This window comes from Neofelis nebulosa, chromosome 11 (genome assembly GCF_028018385.1).
Source record: "Neofelis nebulosa isolate mNeoNeb1 chromosome 11, mNeoNeb1.pri, whole genome shotgun sequence".
NCBI lineage: Eukaryota > Metazoa > Chordata > Mammalia > Carnivora > Felidae > Neofelis > Neofelis nebulosa.
The window spans coordinates 74,703,779-74,721,091 of record NC_080792.1 but is presented as its reverse complement, the minus strand read 5'-3'; the positions used below and the strand labels follow the sequence as shown (position 1 = coordinate 74,721,091).

The following is a 17,313-nucleotide window of genomic DNA, read 5'->3' as shown; positions in this document are numbered from 1 at the left end:
AGCCACTCTGGAAAACAGTGTGGAGGTTCCTCAAAAAATTAAAAATAGATCTACCTATGACCCAGCAATAGCACTGTTAAGAATTTACCAAAGGGATACAGGAGTGCTGAGGCATAGGGGCACTTGTACCCCAATGTTTATAGCAGCGATTTCAACAGTGGCCAAATTACGGAAAGAGCCTAAATATCCACCAAGTACTGAATGGATAAGAAGATGTGGTTTACGTATACAATGGAATATTACTTGGCAATGAGAAAGAAAGAAATCTGGCCATTTGCAGCAATGTGGATGGAACTGGAGGGTATTAGGCAAAGTGAAATAGGTCAGTCAGAGAAAGACTGATATCATATGTTTTCACTCTTATGTGGATCCTGAGAAACTTAACACAAGACCATGAGGGAGGAGAAGAAAAAAAAAAAGTTTGAGGGAGAGAACTCGAGGGAGAGAGCCAAACCATAAGAGACTCTGAAACACTGAGAATATACTGAGGGTTGATGGGGGGGGGGCGAGTGGAAGGGGAGGGTGGGTGATGGGTATTGAGAAGGGCACCTGCTGGGATGAGCACTGGGTGTTGTATGGAAACCAATTTGACAGTAAATTTCATATTGAAAAAAATACAACAAAATAATTTTAAAAAATAAATGGGTATATGCTTTTGTGTAAAAAAATTCTCTCAGTGACATGATTGAAACTCAATGACAATGTTCTTATGAATATGCAGATACAATCACTAGGGTACTTTTCACAGATCTGTATTTACTACAGAGAAAAATAGATAGAAATTGTGGGAACAATGTAGAAGGGATGCATTCTCTTGGAGGTTGAATAGGAGTCGATAAAGTTTTTCAAAAATCATGTTTTCTTTGTCATTAGTATAGCATGGTGGAATTTTTCTGCAGGTAGGAGAGCCCAACATGATGTCCAGTGAAATCCCATGAGGGACCTATTTCTATGAACTCCAGAACCATCTCTGTGATGCAATTACCAAACACTGAGGGAGCTTCCAGGAAAAGCGATTTGGGGTCAGACTTGTTTCTGGGGTGAACACAGCTCTACCTCTGTTCTTTGTGTCCAGCATATTCAGGATAGAAAGAAAGCTCATTCAGACCTAGACCTCCATGAGTAGAGGAATGAATTTCTATTATCTGAGGCCAGAACTGGGCTGAAAACTTTCTATCAAAGATTCCATATGTGACTGGTGGAGAGATGGCGATAAGGGGAACTGTGTCCCTGAGGTCACTGTCACTGTGGCCCTTGGTTGGGACAGAAGAATTTTCAGCAGAGATCCAGATTGGTGCAGGTGTCGCTGGAAAGACTGAAGCAGTGACCCTCACATGTCCTCATGTACCTTGAGCTCCATGGGAGCATCAATGAAGCTGCTGTTCGAGAATCAATGAACTGATCAGCCTTGGGGGCTGGCTGGATCACAGAGATTGTCGGGGACTGAGCTACCCATGGAACAGAGAGTCTCCTTGGGATTCCCGAGCATCAACCTTGTCCCAGGAGAGGAGGTGTTCAGAGCATGTGCTTGTTGCCCTTGTGACAGGACCCCAGTCACACTGGATGTTGCTGGTGTTTCTGATGATGGGGATTCTGCCTCCTGGGATTCTGTCGCTGGTGGTACTGTTTGAGTACATGTTGACTATGATTTCTGGAGAGAAAGAGAAGCTGGGAAACTGAAGAATCTAGGACACTATACATTCAGAGGAGAGATGTGTGTGTGTGTGTGTGTGTGTGTGTGTGTGTGTGTGTGTGCATCTGTGTGTGTGTCTGTGTGTGTGTAAGACAGACAGAGAAAGAGAGAGAGAGGAGAGAGAGAGAGAGAATATGCTCCATGTATCCTCAGTAAGTCTTTCCTTCAGAGGCCAACTACGTAGACAAGTGTACCCCTGTCCCTCTAATGTCCTCTCTCCACTCCCTGAGTGTTGTTCTCCATGCAAATCCATCGCTGGGTCTGGCTCTCTAAAGAGCCTCCTGTGTTCTGGAGCTTGGAGCTAAAGAAGGCTAGTGTCTTGAAGGTCACTTCCCTTGCACAAGGATGGAATGTACACAAGGAAGAGGAATTTGGTGCAGATTAGTTCTGATAGGAATTCCATTGAATCATGAATTTGGATCTTGGGGATGGGTCTTCAGTCCATTTTCACCCCAACAGATACATATCCCACATTTGTGGGTTCAGGTCTCAGGAAGCACAAGACAGGAGTGACAACACAGTCCCTTCCTCCTGCCCTTCACAGCACAGCCACACCCCACTATGCCCCCAAGGTCCCTGGATGCCTCCTTGGAGGTGACCATGAAAGAGTGCCTTTTTTATTTTGGAAAAAGGCTAATACGTGAGACCTCAATGATTGGAACAAAATTGTGTGGCTGCGTTAGTCTCCTGATGGCCTCAGAAACAAATATTCTCAAAAACAGGAAAATTTGTCATGTCTGGAACTATGTAGCCCATCCTTCCTTTGTTGGCTATGTCAACAGTTACCTTTTGTGGAACCTCAGTAAGTTTGAAGGGGGAAAAGTCATTGTACTAATGGCTTTTGTGGGCAAATACTCAAAGGCTGAATGAACCTTCATTTGTCACAAACACAATAATGTTGTTGTCAAATTACAGAGATTTACTGAGGCTGGTGGGCATGGAAACTATAAGCAGAGATGAGAGCGAAAATCAGATGATGAGGGGATTTCCTGCCAGTCCAATATCTGTGACTTCTCCTCCCTAGAGATGAACCCTAGAGAGAGGAAATTACTGTAAGATTTTACTTCTCTCTGAAATCCTAACATAGAGATGGGGTTGAGACCTGAAGAGCCATGTGGAGAGACTGAAGGCCTGAGGGAGGCAGGAGCAGAAGGGAGAAGAGGAGCCTGTGTCGGGAGGGGGAGGGGTGAGGTGAGTCTGAAGACGTTGTGACTCACTTTTTGTCAGATGGGTGAAAGAGAAGATTGTGTCTATGACCAAGGTGCTTATTAACATATCGAGTATAGATGTGTTGTCAGTAACACAAGAGTCACAGTTTCTGGCCTGAGATTTGTGGATGAACATGACTATCTAGTTCACCTTGTCCAGTTGAGACAATCAAACTGTGTGATCTTAGAAACTATATAAGAGTCCCTGCGCCCTGGATCCTGACACAGAGTTTCTGAAATTCTTGTCATTTCCTAAGTGACAAGAGCACTAGAAGCATCTTAGTTCTAATGACATGACTCTGGGTGGGCTTCTGGATGGCTCCTGGATGGGGCTGGTCCCCAGAAAGACCAAGCCTTGATCAGAGCCTGCAATTATTCACCCCCCATACTTGAGACAGGGAGGGAAGACTGACAGTGCAGTTAATGTCCAATCACGTCTACCCAATTCCTCAATAAAATCCCAAAGTAAAGTGTTTGAAGAGTGTCCGGTTTGGTGAACACATCCACTCCCAGAACAGATGCACCTCAACTCCACAGGGACTGAAGCTCTGGTGCTCAAGACGCTCCCAGACCTAGCACTAGGTGTCTCTTCATTATTTGTTTACTTGACCCCTTCATCATATCTTTAATGAGCTGACAATAGGAGTCAGTGTCTCCCTCGGTTCTGTGAGTTGATCTGGCAAATTACTGGAACTCGAGGAGGGAGTCGTGGAAACCTTCGACGTGTAGCCACGTTGGACAGAGGGTACAGGCCATCTACTAGTTGTTGTTGGCATCAAAATGGGGAGCAGCCTCCTGGTGCTGAGCCCTTCACCTGTGGATCTGACACTATCTCCCCGCAGATAAACTAAGCGTTAAATTCAGTTAAACTGTAGGACACTCACTGTGTATCCCAAAGAATTTTTAGATGTGGGAAAACAGATACAAAACATATAATTGATGAACATGAGTGTGTGAAGTGAATATTCTGCGAGTAGTAAAGGAGATATGACTAGAGGGAGAGCCAGAGATTTTGGTCGTAAAATAGTTGTTCTTGCTAAGTTTCTCCAGGGGCATGTGCAGTTGGGCTCCATTCCCTGATTCGTGTGGGCTCCTGGGACACGTGTGCTGTCTCAGGCAAGAGCATCATCTGTGTGTCAGTCTTTCCTCCTCAAGGACAGCTCTCACCATAGAGGTGTCTCCCCCACAGGAGCCTCACAGAAGCTTCCCAATAACAGAGGCTCAGACACAAGGTCTGTGGACCCAGGGGGGTATGATGCACTTTCTCCATATCTGAGTCACTGTGAGTAGCCAGAGCTTCTCCCACTGCCATGAGCTGTAGCACAGGAAGAGTCAGCCTCGTCCTCAGGCTACGGCCCAGAGAGGAGCAGAAGCCCTGCATTGGCCGAGGCATCTTTGGACCCAGAGAAGCGGCTGGAAACCCCAGGGCCCTGGTGCTTATCTGAGTCTGAGTAGAATCTCAGTAGATACGTGGGAAAGGTCCTTAGTTTCTGCTGGTACCAGTATATATGGTAGCCGCCAACAGTGTCGCCACTGCTCAGGGTGCAGGTGAGTCTGGCTGTTGTTCCCAGAGATGCAGAGAGGGAGGGTGGCTGAGTGAGCACAGGCTGGGACAGGGAACCGGCAAACATGGACACCCTTTGCGGATTTGGCTAGAAATGGAAACCAAAGTTCAGGATTCTGAGCAGAGGGGGGGTGTTGTGGGGAGCACCCCGTGTCCATAAGGCCTGTCCCTACCTGTGCAGTGAAGGAGGAGTAGGAGGAGGAGCAGCGCCCAGGCCATGGTGACAGAACCCTGGTCCCCACACTGGGCTGGGCCACCCCAGGCCTCCTTTTCTCCTCCACCCTCTGCCACAGGAGGGGCTGTGCATGCAAATGAGGTCCATCCAGTGACTGCCCAGCCCCACCCTGAGCCCTGGTGCTGGAGCTCAGCTCACACCACACACTGGGGAGGATGGGGGTGGAACTCCTGCCCGGGGAGCCCTGGGAGGTAGCACCTGCTGCGACATGGAGCAGCATGGAGCTAGACATGGAGCTAAGGAGGGAATCAGGATCCACAATGCATCCAACTATCATAATAGATGAGGATTTAGGGGCAATTAGTGGGAGCTTTTGTTACCAGGACACATAGCGGACACTCCTGATGTGTCCTGACTCAGACAGAGCTGGATTTGTGTTCCTGTTTCTGCTGTGACCTGTCATGGACCCTGTCCTCAAGGCAGCCTGCCCCTGGCACCCAGGAATTTGTGCTCAGTTTGAGAAAATCACACAGTATATTGATCTGAAACACAGGCTTCAGGGAGGAATTGCAAAGAATGTGGAAAGACTTTGTAGACATATGGTTTGTGGAGTGTCTCAGACCCTAGTTTGTACGAAACAAACAAAGAAGCACTTCACTTGGCCAAAAGGTCAGGGCTGCACAGGAAGTCCCATTGCTGTGGGAACAGCAGATTTTTGTCTCACTTCCCCACAGGCCTGGAGCACTGTGTCAGCACCTTGAGTAATGTCAAGAGACTGGCAGTAATAATCAGCCTCGTCCTCAGCCTGGAGCCCAGTGATGGTCAAGGAGCCTGTGGTGCCAGACTTGGAGCCAGAAAATCTGTCAGTGACACTTGATGGTCGTCTGTTATTAGCATAGATGAGGAGTTCAGGGGCCTTTCCTGGAAGCTGTTGGTACCAGTTCACACTAATTCTACCGATGTTGGTGACGCTTCCAGCGCAGGAGATGGTGACCGTCTGGCCCAGGGCCCCAGACACTGAGGGCGGCTGAGTCAGCACAGACTGGGCCCAGGAACCTGGAAGGGGAAAGACAAAGAGAGGGGGATGCTGGGATCTAGAGAGAAGAGGAGAAACCAAGGCCCACGTGTCCTCCCTGGACCACTTCCTCTGTTCCCTCATCTAGTCACCTGTGCAGTAGATGAGGAGGGTCAGGAGAAGAGGGAACCAGGTCATGGTGGAGGTCATCACCGACCCTGCCTTCTGTGGATCCACAGCTGAGCAGATCTCCTCTAATCCCTTCCTTCCCCTTTTCATCCTCTGAGAGAGGGAGGGCCCATCCATGCAAATCAGACCAGCAGCTCTCTGACACTTCACTGACCCTGGGTCAAGTCCCTCTGCCTGAGGATGTCAGGTGGGTTGGACGGGGAGGTGGTCTCTGGGGCCATGCCAGGAGAGGGGAGGTCACAGTTTGGAGTCCTGAGCAGAGGACACAGGCATTGTCCAGGTGCAGGTCCCAGCTCTAATCATGGCCGACCCTCAGAAGCAGGTGATGACCACCCCCTGGTGGTCACACACAGCGTATGTGACCTGGTGAGCAGATCTCATCAGAGTTCCTGCCTTCCCACTGCTCTATCCACCATCCCCTTCCTTCGGGACAGGCCAGGTGTCCCCTGTGTGGCCTCCCATCCCCCGAGGAGGACACACTGTGCTCTCCTCTGGCTCTGCATAGTGAGTCTGTCCACAGCGCCCGTGGCTATTATTGATGGGGCAGCACTGACGTGGTGACTCTTGTACAACCACACAGATGAGGATCAGGGCCACAGAGCGATGCGTCCACATTGACACATGGCCAGTTCTGGGCAGGAGGCCGACTTCTTCCCCCTTCCCTGCTTCCTCTCTGGTCTGAGAGTTTTCCTTTCCCAGAAGCTCCCTCAGCACTGAGGACACAGGGACACCGTTTCTCCAGGTTGTGGGTAGAAGCCCACCTCCCTCGTGTGCATTCCTACAGGGTTCCACACTGAATATCTTTGTCAGCTGTCACTCTTGCCACCTCACATCACATACTGGGGACGATGGAGGTTGGCTTCACCACTGGGGAGACCCCTGCAAGGAAGCACCTATTGAGACAACACGCATGTCCTTGCTTAAGTGGGGACTCTGCCACACCAGAAGGGTCACAGCTGCTGAGTCTCCCTCAGGAAGTACAGGCCCAGTCCCCAGTCCCAGGTTCCTTTTCGTGTATGGTCCTCACTGAGCCCCTCTGTAGGGACACCATGGCAGTCCCACAGCGCCCCCTGCTGGCTGAAGGGCACACACCCCACTGTGTTTTCACAGCCCTGAGAGCCCAGCGGGTTTCCTCACTTATGTTTATTCACACATCATTGAGCTGAATCTTGGATAATGTGACCCTGTAGTGCTGCCCGTGATCATTGTAGCATTTTTCACTCTCCAAAGAAGCCCTAGTCCATAGGATTTGGAGGCATTTACCTCAATTAAGTGGTAAATTGCCAGTTCATTGCAGAAGATACTCCAGACCTCATGTCCCTCCTCTGGCCTGCAATTGAGAATATGTCTATCTCGTGAATGTTTGAAAACTCCTGTGCGTTAAAGCAATGGATTCCAGCCTCTGTCCATGGAATTGAGTATTATGTTAATCTTCTATATTTTTAGGTAATTTCCTTGGCTTACTACCTTAAGAAGAAAAGGAAATACAATGCATTTATATTTGATGAAGTCGTATTTAACAAGTGTCATTTTTGTTTTTCTTTTATTGTTTTTTCATGGGTTATCCTGACAGTGTCTTGCCTAAACTTTTTTATAGAAACCCTAGATCCTGAATATTTTCTCCTTTTATTTTACAGCTTTTTGTTTACAGTTTTTTTCTATAATCCTTTTAGTAATTTTTAATACATATAAAGTGAGTTTTAAGTATGATTCATTTCTCGCTCAGGATATCCAACTGTTTTGTGGCCATTTGTCCAAAAGTCCATCCTTTCTCCTCTGAAAGGCTTCTCCAACTTTGTAAAAGAAAAAAATTGTTTATCCTTCATTCTGTGGGTCCGTTTCTGGGTTTTATGTTCTGTTATCTTGGCCAATGTGTCTATCCTCTATCCATACCACCCTGACTTGCTAGGATAAGAACTCAAGCACACTTTTATCCAATTTGGGAAGAACTGGCATATTTACTATAATGAGTCTTCTCATCCATGAACGGAACTTATCTTTCCTTGTTTTAGATCCACTTTGATTACATTTACCAGCATTGTCCAGATTTCAGCACCTGTGGCCTATACTTGTTTTGTGAAATATGCCCCTAAATAGTTCATCGAGTGGTTTTAAGTTTTTTTTTAATAATTTTCACCTGTTTATTGCTAGTATGGATACATCTATATGATCTTTCTATATTGATCTTTATTCTAAAATGTTTCCAAAATTATTTATTACTCTTTGAATTTATATATTTGCATACCTAATTGTAGGTTCCTTTGTAGTTTTCCTGTAGGTCATTCTCTCACCTGAAATGGGACAATTGTCTCTTGTTCTTCTTCATCTGAATGCCTCTCATTGTTTGTCTTGCCTTATGGTTCTGACAGACACATCCTGTCCTATGTGGAACAGCAGTGCTGAGATAGGACATGGTGGCCTTGCTCCCTACCCGAGGTGGGAAAGCTTTCAGTGCTTCATCTCTGTGTGTGTTCACCGAAAGGAAGGTGTTTTATAGTTTTCTTTACCAAACTGAAGATGTACTCTTCTATATTTTGTTCTCTGAAAACTTTTATCACTCTCATTCATATACTCATTCATTCTTTTCCATGAGCACAAATAGGTCTTGAGCTGTGCAGGAAGTAGAAGAGAATCATCCTACCTGAGAGAGTGAGGGAGACTCTTTCATCGGTCTTTCTTTTTTAATTTTTTAAAAGTTTATACATATGTGAGAGACAGAGAGACGGAACCCAAGTGGGGGAAGGGCAGAGAGAGAGGGAGACAGAATGGGACGCAGGCTGGAGGCTCTGAGTTGTCACCAGAGAGCCCGACATGGCACTTGAACTCAGTAGCCATGAGATCATGACCTGAACCGAAGTCAGATATTTAACTGACGGAGCCACCCAGGGGCCCCTCAGCTGTCATTTAATACTTTGGCTATTATCACAACTGATTTATTTCTACTTCTACTTTGGTGTCAAGGAGACAAGGCAGGAGGCCTGGTGAGACAGATACCACTCCCTCTTGTCCAATATGAGGGTGGGCGAGAGGATACTTAAGACATGGAAGAAATGGCATTTTCTCTCTCCCTTTTCCTGCTGGTTTCTTCACTTCCTTAAACTCCCTATCCCTCCTCACTTTCTTAAAATCCTGGGTGATCATTAGCATGATCACAATCCATCCCACATACCCCTCCAGGTTTAGTCCCACCCGCCTCACTGACCACCCACCCCCTCAAATCCACATACTGCTCCCTCTCCAGCTGAGTCCCCCAGCTGACTGGCTGCAGGGGCACATGGCCGTGATGACTGTTCCCACTGAGAATGTATGAGACTCTCTTTAGGGCCTCCCAAGTCAGACACCCTGTGATCCTTCATTTCTCACATTCCTCGCTGTAGTCCATTGTTAGGGCTGTCCCTATCTACAGTGCACAGTCAGACTTCTTCAATCTCCTTGAATTGAGAAAGTATTTTCCACCCAGATTCCACACTGGAAAATAGAAGCTCGAATGTAAGTTTCATGGCGTCACCCACTAATTGTTAACAGGCTTATGTTTTGTTTTCTTTTTGACGACAAAAGAAGATGTTCACTGTGGGGGATGAGCTTAGGAGTCCCCCGGGCCTACACCAAGGGGTTAATACGACATAAAGAAATATAAAGCCATAGGATGCTCACAACTGAATTTGGGCAAACCAGATTGGCACCCCAAGACTAGGCGGGTGTACGGGCACCCAGATAGAAAGGGTTGCAGAGCCCCCACAATAGAGAGGGAAGGGAAAAGGCCTAAAATAAGAACAGGCACAAAGGCTCCCCATACAAAGGTATATGAGGTAAGCAAGATTAGGCGTTCAGGGCAGAAGCACTCTCCAACTTAGTACTATAGCAGAAAAGCTGCTTTCACTGGAGGAAAGGACCAAGTTAGGTAAAGAGGTACATTGAGCTACAGACCGCTGCACTGCAGGCAAAGCAGCCCAGAGCAGAGATGGTTAATGAAAGAAAAGGTGCCTTGTTAACCCTGAGGTTGTTCCCCCTGTCTGCCTTAGCCCCTAGGCAGGCTCAGATAAACAGACAGGGTGCCGTTAACAACCATGGGAACAACCATCTGCCCATCTGCCCCGTGCCAGGATTTTGTTGTCTATTGGCCCAAACCCCAAACACTGTATATCTTCAAAAACCTTTTTGTTCACATCCGCAAGTCAATGCTCACAATTTCCTCGTCTCTTTGTGCACACCCATCAAATCTGTAAGCCTTCTGATCTTAATAAATACAGAGCAAGGACCCTTATTTGGGGCTCTTGTCTTTTCCTGCTCATTAGCCATCTCTCGCTTTTCATCCAGTGTCCCCCTCTCTTGCTAGACAAGAGAGAACGCTAGAGTTAGAGTCTTCGACAGTTCACTATTTCAAATATGCTTTCACATTCTTCGGGACAGTTTACAGTTCCCTTCAGATATAGATTTCACACATCTCAATGTAACAGCTCTCCCTCTGGTCTCTCGGGGGAAGTTGTTTCAAGCACAGACACTCTTTGTGCGCTGACCTAAGACCCTTGATCTGCAACAGAACTACCCTACTTTCTTGCGATTTGCAGGCCACTGTCCCTGAGGAAGGAGTGAAGGACTGACCTTTCCCAGAGGCGAAGGCCTGACCACATTTGGAGCAGCTGCCAATCATGCCAACAGATCTGGCAATGACAGGCTCATGTCCACATAGAACTAGCCACGTGAACACTTGCTTCTCCCCCATGGAGAGCCGCCACGATTCCCTGCACCTTGCCGTACGAAAGTATAGGACTTCTCCTAGACAGAGAACATGATCTTTGAGACATTTGTCCACATCTCCCCAGGTTGTTGGCTTCCTGAGGAAGCACCCATTCCTTTCCCATCGTCCCTTGTCTCTCAAGTATTGAATGAATTTCTAGTGGCAAACAGCAGAGCCTGAATTCAGAACCAGCTCTCTGTTCATCTTGACATTGTTCGCAATATGATAAGAATCCTTTTCGTTATTTTTAGAATGTAACAAGGTCTCGTTATTACTGAAATTATTATTGAAATAATTAATACAAACTTTATTTTATACATTTCTCATGAGTTTACTGAATTATCTTATTAGGGCCATATTTTTTTAATGTTTATTTATTTTTGAGAGAGAGAGCACGACAGGGCAGGGTTGAGGCAGAGAGAGATGGGATGAAGGATCCAAAGCAGGCTCCTTGCTGACAGCAGACAGGTGGAGTTGGGAATTGAAATCACAAACTAGGAGATCATGACTTGAGCTGAGGTCAGACATTTAAATGACTAAACCGCCCAAGGCCGCTTGTTAGCACAGTGTTTTTAAACTAAATACCCTGAGCCTTCTGAAAGCAGAACTGAAGGGGTCCCCAGGTGGGAAAAAATCTCTGTATATAAAGAGGAGACAGCTTTCCTGCCCCAAGAGCACTCATTTGAGGCCCCCAGCTATTTTCTGTGGTCTGTGCCCTGCAGGTTCTACTTGCCCAGCACCCATACTGAGCACTTTCCTGGGAGGAAAAGAAAACAGAAATGCAACAAGGTCAGCAGTTCAGGGTTTGAGGGGACCAAAGGGGATGCCAACCTACCAGTCTCCACCAGGCCAGGAAATAGCCTGAGTGCTTCAGAGACAATGACCAGAGGAAAAGTCCCAGTGCAGGAACAAAAGTAAACTTTGACCTAAAGCACATGCTTGAGTTGTTTTTGCAGGATTGAAAACTTGCCCCACAGGTTAATGAGGTTAAAACAGTCACCAGCAGGACCCCTACTGACACCCCTTCTTTTCACAGGAATGTTCATCTATTTCAGAGGCAAACAGCAGAAAGAGCCTGGGAGGCTAGACCAGTTTTATCTCCTGCAACAGCTCCACCAGTGCAGATGGACCAGGGAGTGTCCTCCAGTGACCTCTGCCTCTTTATAATGTTAAGTCTCTGCCCTAGGAGGAGGACAAGCTTCATTGACCTACCACATGATGGGGACACAAGCTCCTGTGCTCCATATTCCTGCACAACCTCAGGCCCACTCTTGCATAAGATGACAAAACTCCCTTTTCTGGGTATCCATCCTAACCCCAAATGAAAGGAACCCACTCGCCTCCACTCAGGGAGTCACAGCTTTGATACTTCTTGTCCGTGATCCCCTTATCTGTGGCAAATAAAGTTTCCTTTGTGTGACAGCATCTGCTGAAGCCTCTGCCTGTACCTCACCAAGGAGTGAACTCAAAGTAGCTCCAACACTTCTAAGTAATATATTTCATCCCTTAACTTGGAAACCTGCCTACTTCTCTCTACTCTCAACCTGTGGTTTTAGTGACATTTAAGTCTATTAATAAGAAATTTCAGAGAAATATTAAGTAGCAGTTTTCTTAAAATTATCTTTGTCTGCTCATTTTCACCCTTTAGATCAAAGTAAGTTAGAAAAAAATGAAATAATTTTAAAGGTATCTGTTGTTAAGAATCCCTGGTGGCCTCGTGCCCAGGCTCACACCACAAATCATGAGCGTCAGTGGAAAGAGAAGTCAGTTCCCAAAAAGGCTGTGGGTGACAGAAGGGGAAAGCTAGCCGTGGATCTGAACCACCATCACTCGAAAAAGCCCCTGAGAGTGAAGACACAGGACAGCAAGTGGAGAGACCCAAGCCCTGACCACAGGACGGGCATCCAGGGTGAGCAATAGTGAAATGGGAGGTCTCAGATGCAGTGCTGTGGGCAGATGGGTGCGAAAGTCAAGTCAGGAGGGATGCTCTGGAAACATCTCACGAAGGAAAAAGAGGGCGGAGGAGACATGTAGAGTCTGCCGGGCATGAGGGAATGGGAAAAAGAGAAAGGCCACAGAGCCCACCTCCCCACCACAAGGAAAGGAAAAAGGTATGAGACAAAAACTTGAAATATGGACCGTAACACATAATATTATTTTTCATAATAATAAACAACACCGGCTAAATTATTGAACAAAACTGCAGTATGCAGAAATGTAGAAAATAAAAAATGACAATGGGGGACAATAGCCATCGGAAAATAAACTTTTAAAAAAGAATCTGTGATTACACACCATCATGGAAAATAATTATGTTATTTCGACAGTCTCTATTAAAATTGCAGCCATCTAGATAGATCCGCGTGTCCTCGGCACAAGATGAACACGTCTCTAGAGGAAACGATGAAACGTTCCCTATATTTAAATATGGTGCCCGTGATGTTCCTACAACAATGCACACGCTGATGCCATGAAAGGTGCGCTTCCGGGGGCACGTGGTCTGTGATTCGGCACCTGTGAAATGTGCACAACAGGAAAATCACTGCAGACAGAAAGGAATTTTTGGCTCCAAAGGGCTGATGCAGGGGGGCCATGGACTCATTGCTGGGGGGTCAGGGATTTTTTCTGCAGGTGATGGAAATGTTGTCAGTTTGATCCTGATGATGTTCGCCAAACTCAGGAAACATACTACAGACCACTGAATCGTACCATTTAAATGACTGCACTTTATGCCTGTAAATTATCTTAAGAGATTTGTCTTATTTTTAGAAGAAAACAACATGAGGTGAAGCTACTGTCACTGACTCTTCATAGTTGTTCTGTGCTCAGACAGTCAGACCCCCAGACCCTCCGGGGTGTCCTCGGTCTCCCTGTTTATTTGTCACTGGCAGTGACCATGGGAAACAGGGGCACGTTGCTGTATCATTTGCCCACGGGCTTAGAGCACTGTGTCAGTAATGACCAGCTTCGTCCTCAGGCCGCAGGCCCGAGATGATCAGAGAGGCCCTGTTCTCGAGAACCCAGCTGGGATCCCGGAGGGCCCGGTACTTCTGAGCATCTGAGTTTTGGGGACACGGTGGGGAATCTGTGGGTACCAGCACACATAATACGACCCAACATTGTTGCTAATTCCAGTGCAGGTGAGGGTGACCTTCTAGCCCACAGACCCTGAGGAAGAGGTTTCCTGTGTCAACACAGACAGTGCCCAGGACCCAGCAACACAGCAGTGGAGACACAGGTCAGTGTCAGGTTATTACTCACAGTGTGTTCTCAAAATGGGGGAAACAAGCAACTTAGGGGTCCCCCGAAAGCAATTCTTCTGCTTTCCACAGCCAGTAACCTGAGCAGAGAGCAAGGAAGGTGAGGAGGGGAGGGGTCCAGGCCAGGGTGGAGATACCCCAGGCTGTGGTCCTGAGCCCTCAAGGGAGAGACCTGCACAAAGCCTCTCTTATCCTCTCCCTTCCTGGAAGAGAGAGAGGAAGCCTTCATGCAAATCTCTCCCTCCCCTGGGACTGAATGTGGTGACAGCTGAGTGTGGGGTGGGTGGGACTAGGGAAACTCCTCTAGGCACAATTTTGCAGGGGAAACAAGGCAGGGCTCCAGGCCTGGGTTCTCAGATGGGACCCCTCCCCACACACACACCACTCAGGCACAGGCCTACAGCGCCCCCTGCTGTCTCAGTGTCCAGCCGCACCCAGGACTGGAAGGGACATCCTGGAGCTGTGAGAGAGAGACCAGGGCACTAAGGACTTCAGTCAGCCTGGCATACTGTCCACCCCCACACAGGGGCCAGATCTTCTCCTCCCTCAGGGCTTCTGCACGTGCCACCACACCTCAGTCCTTGCTGCAGACACAGGGCCTCCTCAGCATGAATCACCCTGGGCTCCTCCCACTGCTTAGAGACTTGTGTTGTTGGGGCCAAGAGTCATCGACCGCTGGGGGATGATGTTTCCGCCCAGTGAGTCAAGGTTGGAGAGCATGCACGCCCCTCAACAGCCTTTTTCGGGAGCCCTGAGGGGACAGCCCAGTCTTCTCATCTCACTTCCCATTCTGGCGGGCCAGTCCCCATTACCCTCTGCACTGACCTCGATGAGGTAGATCAATGACGTTTCATGGCTATAGATCACGTGAGTATATTCTATCTCTCTATCATCTATCAAACTTTGAATTTTCTACATTACCTATAATTGGTATGGTATCGGCCCCAAAAGAGACACATATATCAATGCTCCAGATTCAAAAGGCCAGAAATAGGGTGGCTCAGTCGGTTGGGTGTCAGACTCTTGATTTCAGTTCAGGTCATGACCTCAACTTCTATAATTGAGCTCTGAGCCGATTTCTGAGCCTGCTTGGGATTCTCTCTCCCTCTCTCTCTCTTAAAATAAATAAATAAAGCTGAAAGTACCCAAATAATATAAATAAAAAGATCAGAAATAAGTGCAAGTTCCCCTTGACAAGCACAGAGAATGTAGACTGAAAATGAGGCCTTTCTTCAGTCTGTGGAGGAGAGCACACATGGATTTTGCAGGGAATTCAGACAAGAATAAGCATGAATCATATAGCAGATGCCTCATAGGCGTAACTCAGGTCTCACGGATGTTCCCTGACACACTTTGGGAAATAAAAGTGGAGTTTCTGGACCCCCTTCAGTGGGCACATGGATCTGCGTGCCATGGGCGGCAGCGTGCACCCACGTGGTCATTCTGGGGTAAGAAGCACAGCCTAACGAACGATCCCACCTGGGTCAGGCCACATCCGCAAAGAGCCCCATGGGAGCTGCTCTGTGCCCTCTGCTGCTTCCTGCATTGGCATGGGCTCCTGGGGCTCAGGCTTCTCTGTACACCCAGCTGACCCATTCCCTTCCTGGGTGCACAGTTACTGTTTGGGATGATAAAAAGCTTTGAGAAATGGAGAGTCGTGATGGTCACCCAACATGGCGAATATATTTCATATCTCTGAATTGCACAAGAAAGTGATGAAAAGAGTAAATTTCCTGTTGTGTGTATTTTCATAATTAAAAATTACTAGCTGAAAACGCAAATTATGTTTAAGAAGTTGCACTCACACCAATCTCTTTCCCATCTTTATATGTGTTACCCTATTCTAACTCGTCCTCATCACTAAAAATTGACAGTGATTTTATTATCTTTTTCCTGTAGGTTCCACACGTAAATGAGATAAAGCATTTGCCTTTCTGTGTAGGCCTTATTTCTCTCAGGGTCATGTCCCGCAGGTTCATCCATGTTGTCACAAATGACAAGACTTTCTCCTGGAAAGGCTCAGGGGGTCGACTTCCTTTATGCAACATAGTGCCCCGCAGCCCCTCTGCTGCATGGATCATGGACAACCCCGATGCGGCAGGAGAGGAGAGGAAGACACAGTCCATTCTTCTGGGCTCCAGAAAGCAGCCACATGCTGCCCATGGGCCCTGATGGTGTCAGCTGTAGGGAAGTCATGTTGGTGAAATCTCCCAAGCAGACTAAAAATTTTGCTGCACTGGTGGCACTCCCACCTGTCCCTCACAAGCCCCACTGAGAAGTTTGCTGACTGGCACACACAGTTTCTCCCAGGGGCAGTCACCCTCTCCCGACATCACAAATGAAGGGAAGGTACCCAGCCAGTGGGCCAGGCCAGCTCTGCGTCTGTGATTCTTAGTGTCTCCTCGCTGGGACACAGAGCTACTCAGTCAGCCTGAGGACAGGAGCCTGGAGGGAAGGGAGGGCCTCTGCTCTGACTCCTAGAGGAACATAGGCCATGCAGTGGAGGACTGTCTGCCTGGGGGATGGGCTGTAGACTCTGACCAGAAATCTAAGGCAAGTTGATGTACCCTTGTGAAGAAAAAAAAAGCGAAATCCACAGGCTCTAATTTTTACATGTGAATCACAAGGCGAAATTTCTGCATCATTATCACTTTTTTGTTGTCTTTGGTTTGCTTTATTATTGTTATTCTTTGTCTTTCTTTGTTTTCCTATTTTCCACAGAGTTCACACAGGTTTGATAGGAAACTGGGAAGAAGGACAGTCAGATCCAGTAGCTACACCCAAGTATAGTAACTGTGCATTCAATTTACATTAGACTTGAGAGACTCAGACTACAGTGGCCTAAGCAGACTGGGTATTTGTCCCACTTCCCCATGTGTCTGTATCACTGTGACTAGCACTACTGTGCCAGATTGCACAGTAATAGTCAGCCTCGTCCTCAGGCTGCAGCCCAGAGATGAGCAGAAGCCCTGCATTGGCCGAGGCATCTTTGGACCCGGAGAAGCGGCTGGGGACCCCAGGTCCCAACTGTGTACTGGAGTCTGAGTAGTAGTACAGGAGATACCGGGGAGGGCTCCCTGGATTCTGTTGGTACCAGTATATGCTATAGCTTCCAACATTGATGTTCCTGCTCAGGGTGCAGGTGAGTCTGGCTGTTGTTCCCAGAGATGCAGAGAGGGAGGCTGGCTGAGTCACGACAGGCTGGGACAGGGAACCTGCAAACACAGACACAGCAGAGGGAAGAGAAGGAACAGCGCACATGGGATTAGGGAGCTGAGCCACAGGGGTTTCACTCTGGCTGCAGGCCCACCCTGGGACACTGGGTCCTGTCCCTACCTGTGCAGTGGCAGAGGAGCACGAGGAGGACGGGGATCCAGGCCATGGTGACACACGCCCTTCCTAGACCACAGAGCCGGGGCTGGGCTGCCCTGGGCCTCTCTTATCCCCAGTCCACAGAACTCACAAGGAGGG

The 17,313-nt window shown here is 47.8% G+C and overlaps 2 gene segments (V, D, J or C); both read right to left on the bottom strand.

Annotated features, from left to right (window-relative positions):
* Nucleotides 1-5,901, bottom strand: part of LOC131489666 (immunoglobulin lambda variable 1-40-like) — a 169,582-nt gene extending 163,681 nt beyond the window's left edge. Inside the window, 1 exon segment of the V gene segment in view lies at nucleotides 5,808-5,901. Coding sequence covers nucleotides 5,808-5,865 — 58 coding nt within the window.
* A 10,603-nt stretch (nucleotides 5,902-16,504) lies between these two features.
* On the bottom strand, nucleotides 16,505-17,302 carry LOC131489683 (immunoglobulin lambda variable 5-37-like). The segment is given in 2 exon segments: nucleotides 16,505-17,057; nucleotides 17,179-17,302. Coding segments are annotated over 2 exon segments (420 nt in total).
* Nucleotides 17,303-17,313: the final 11 nt, after the last annotated feature.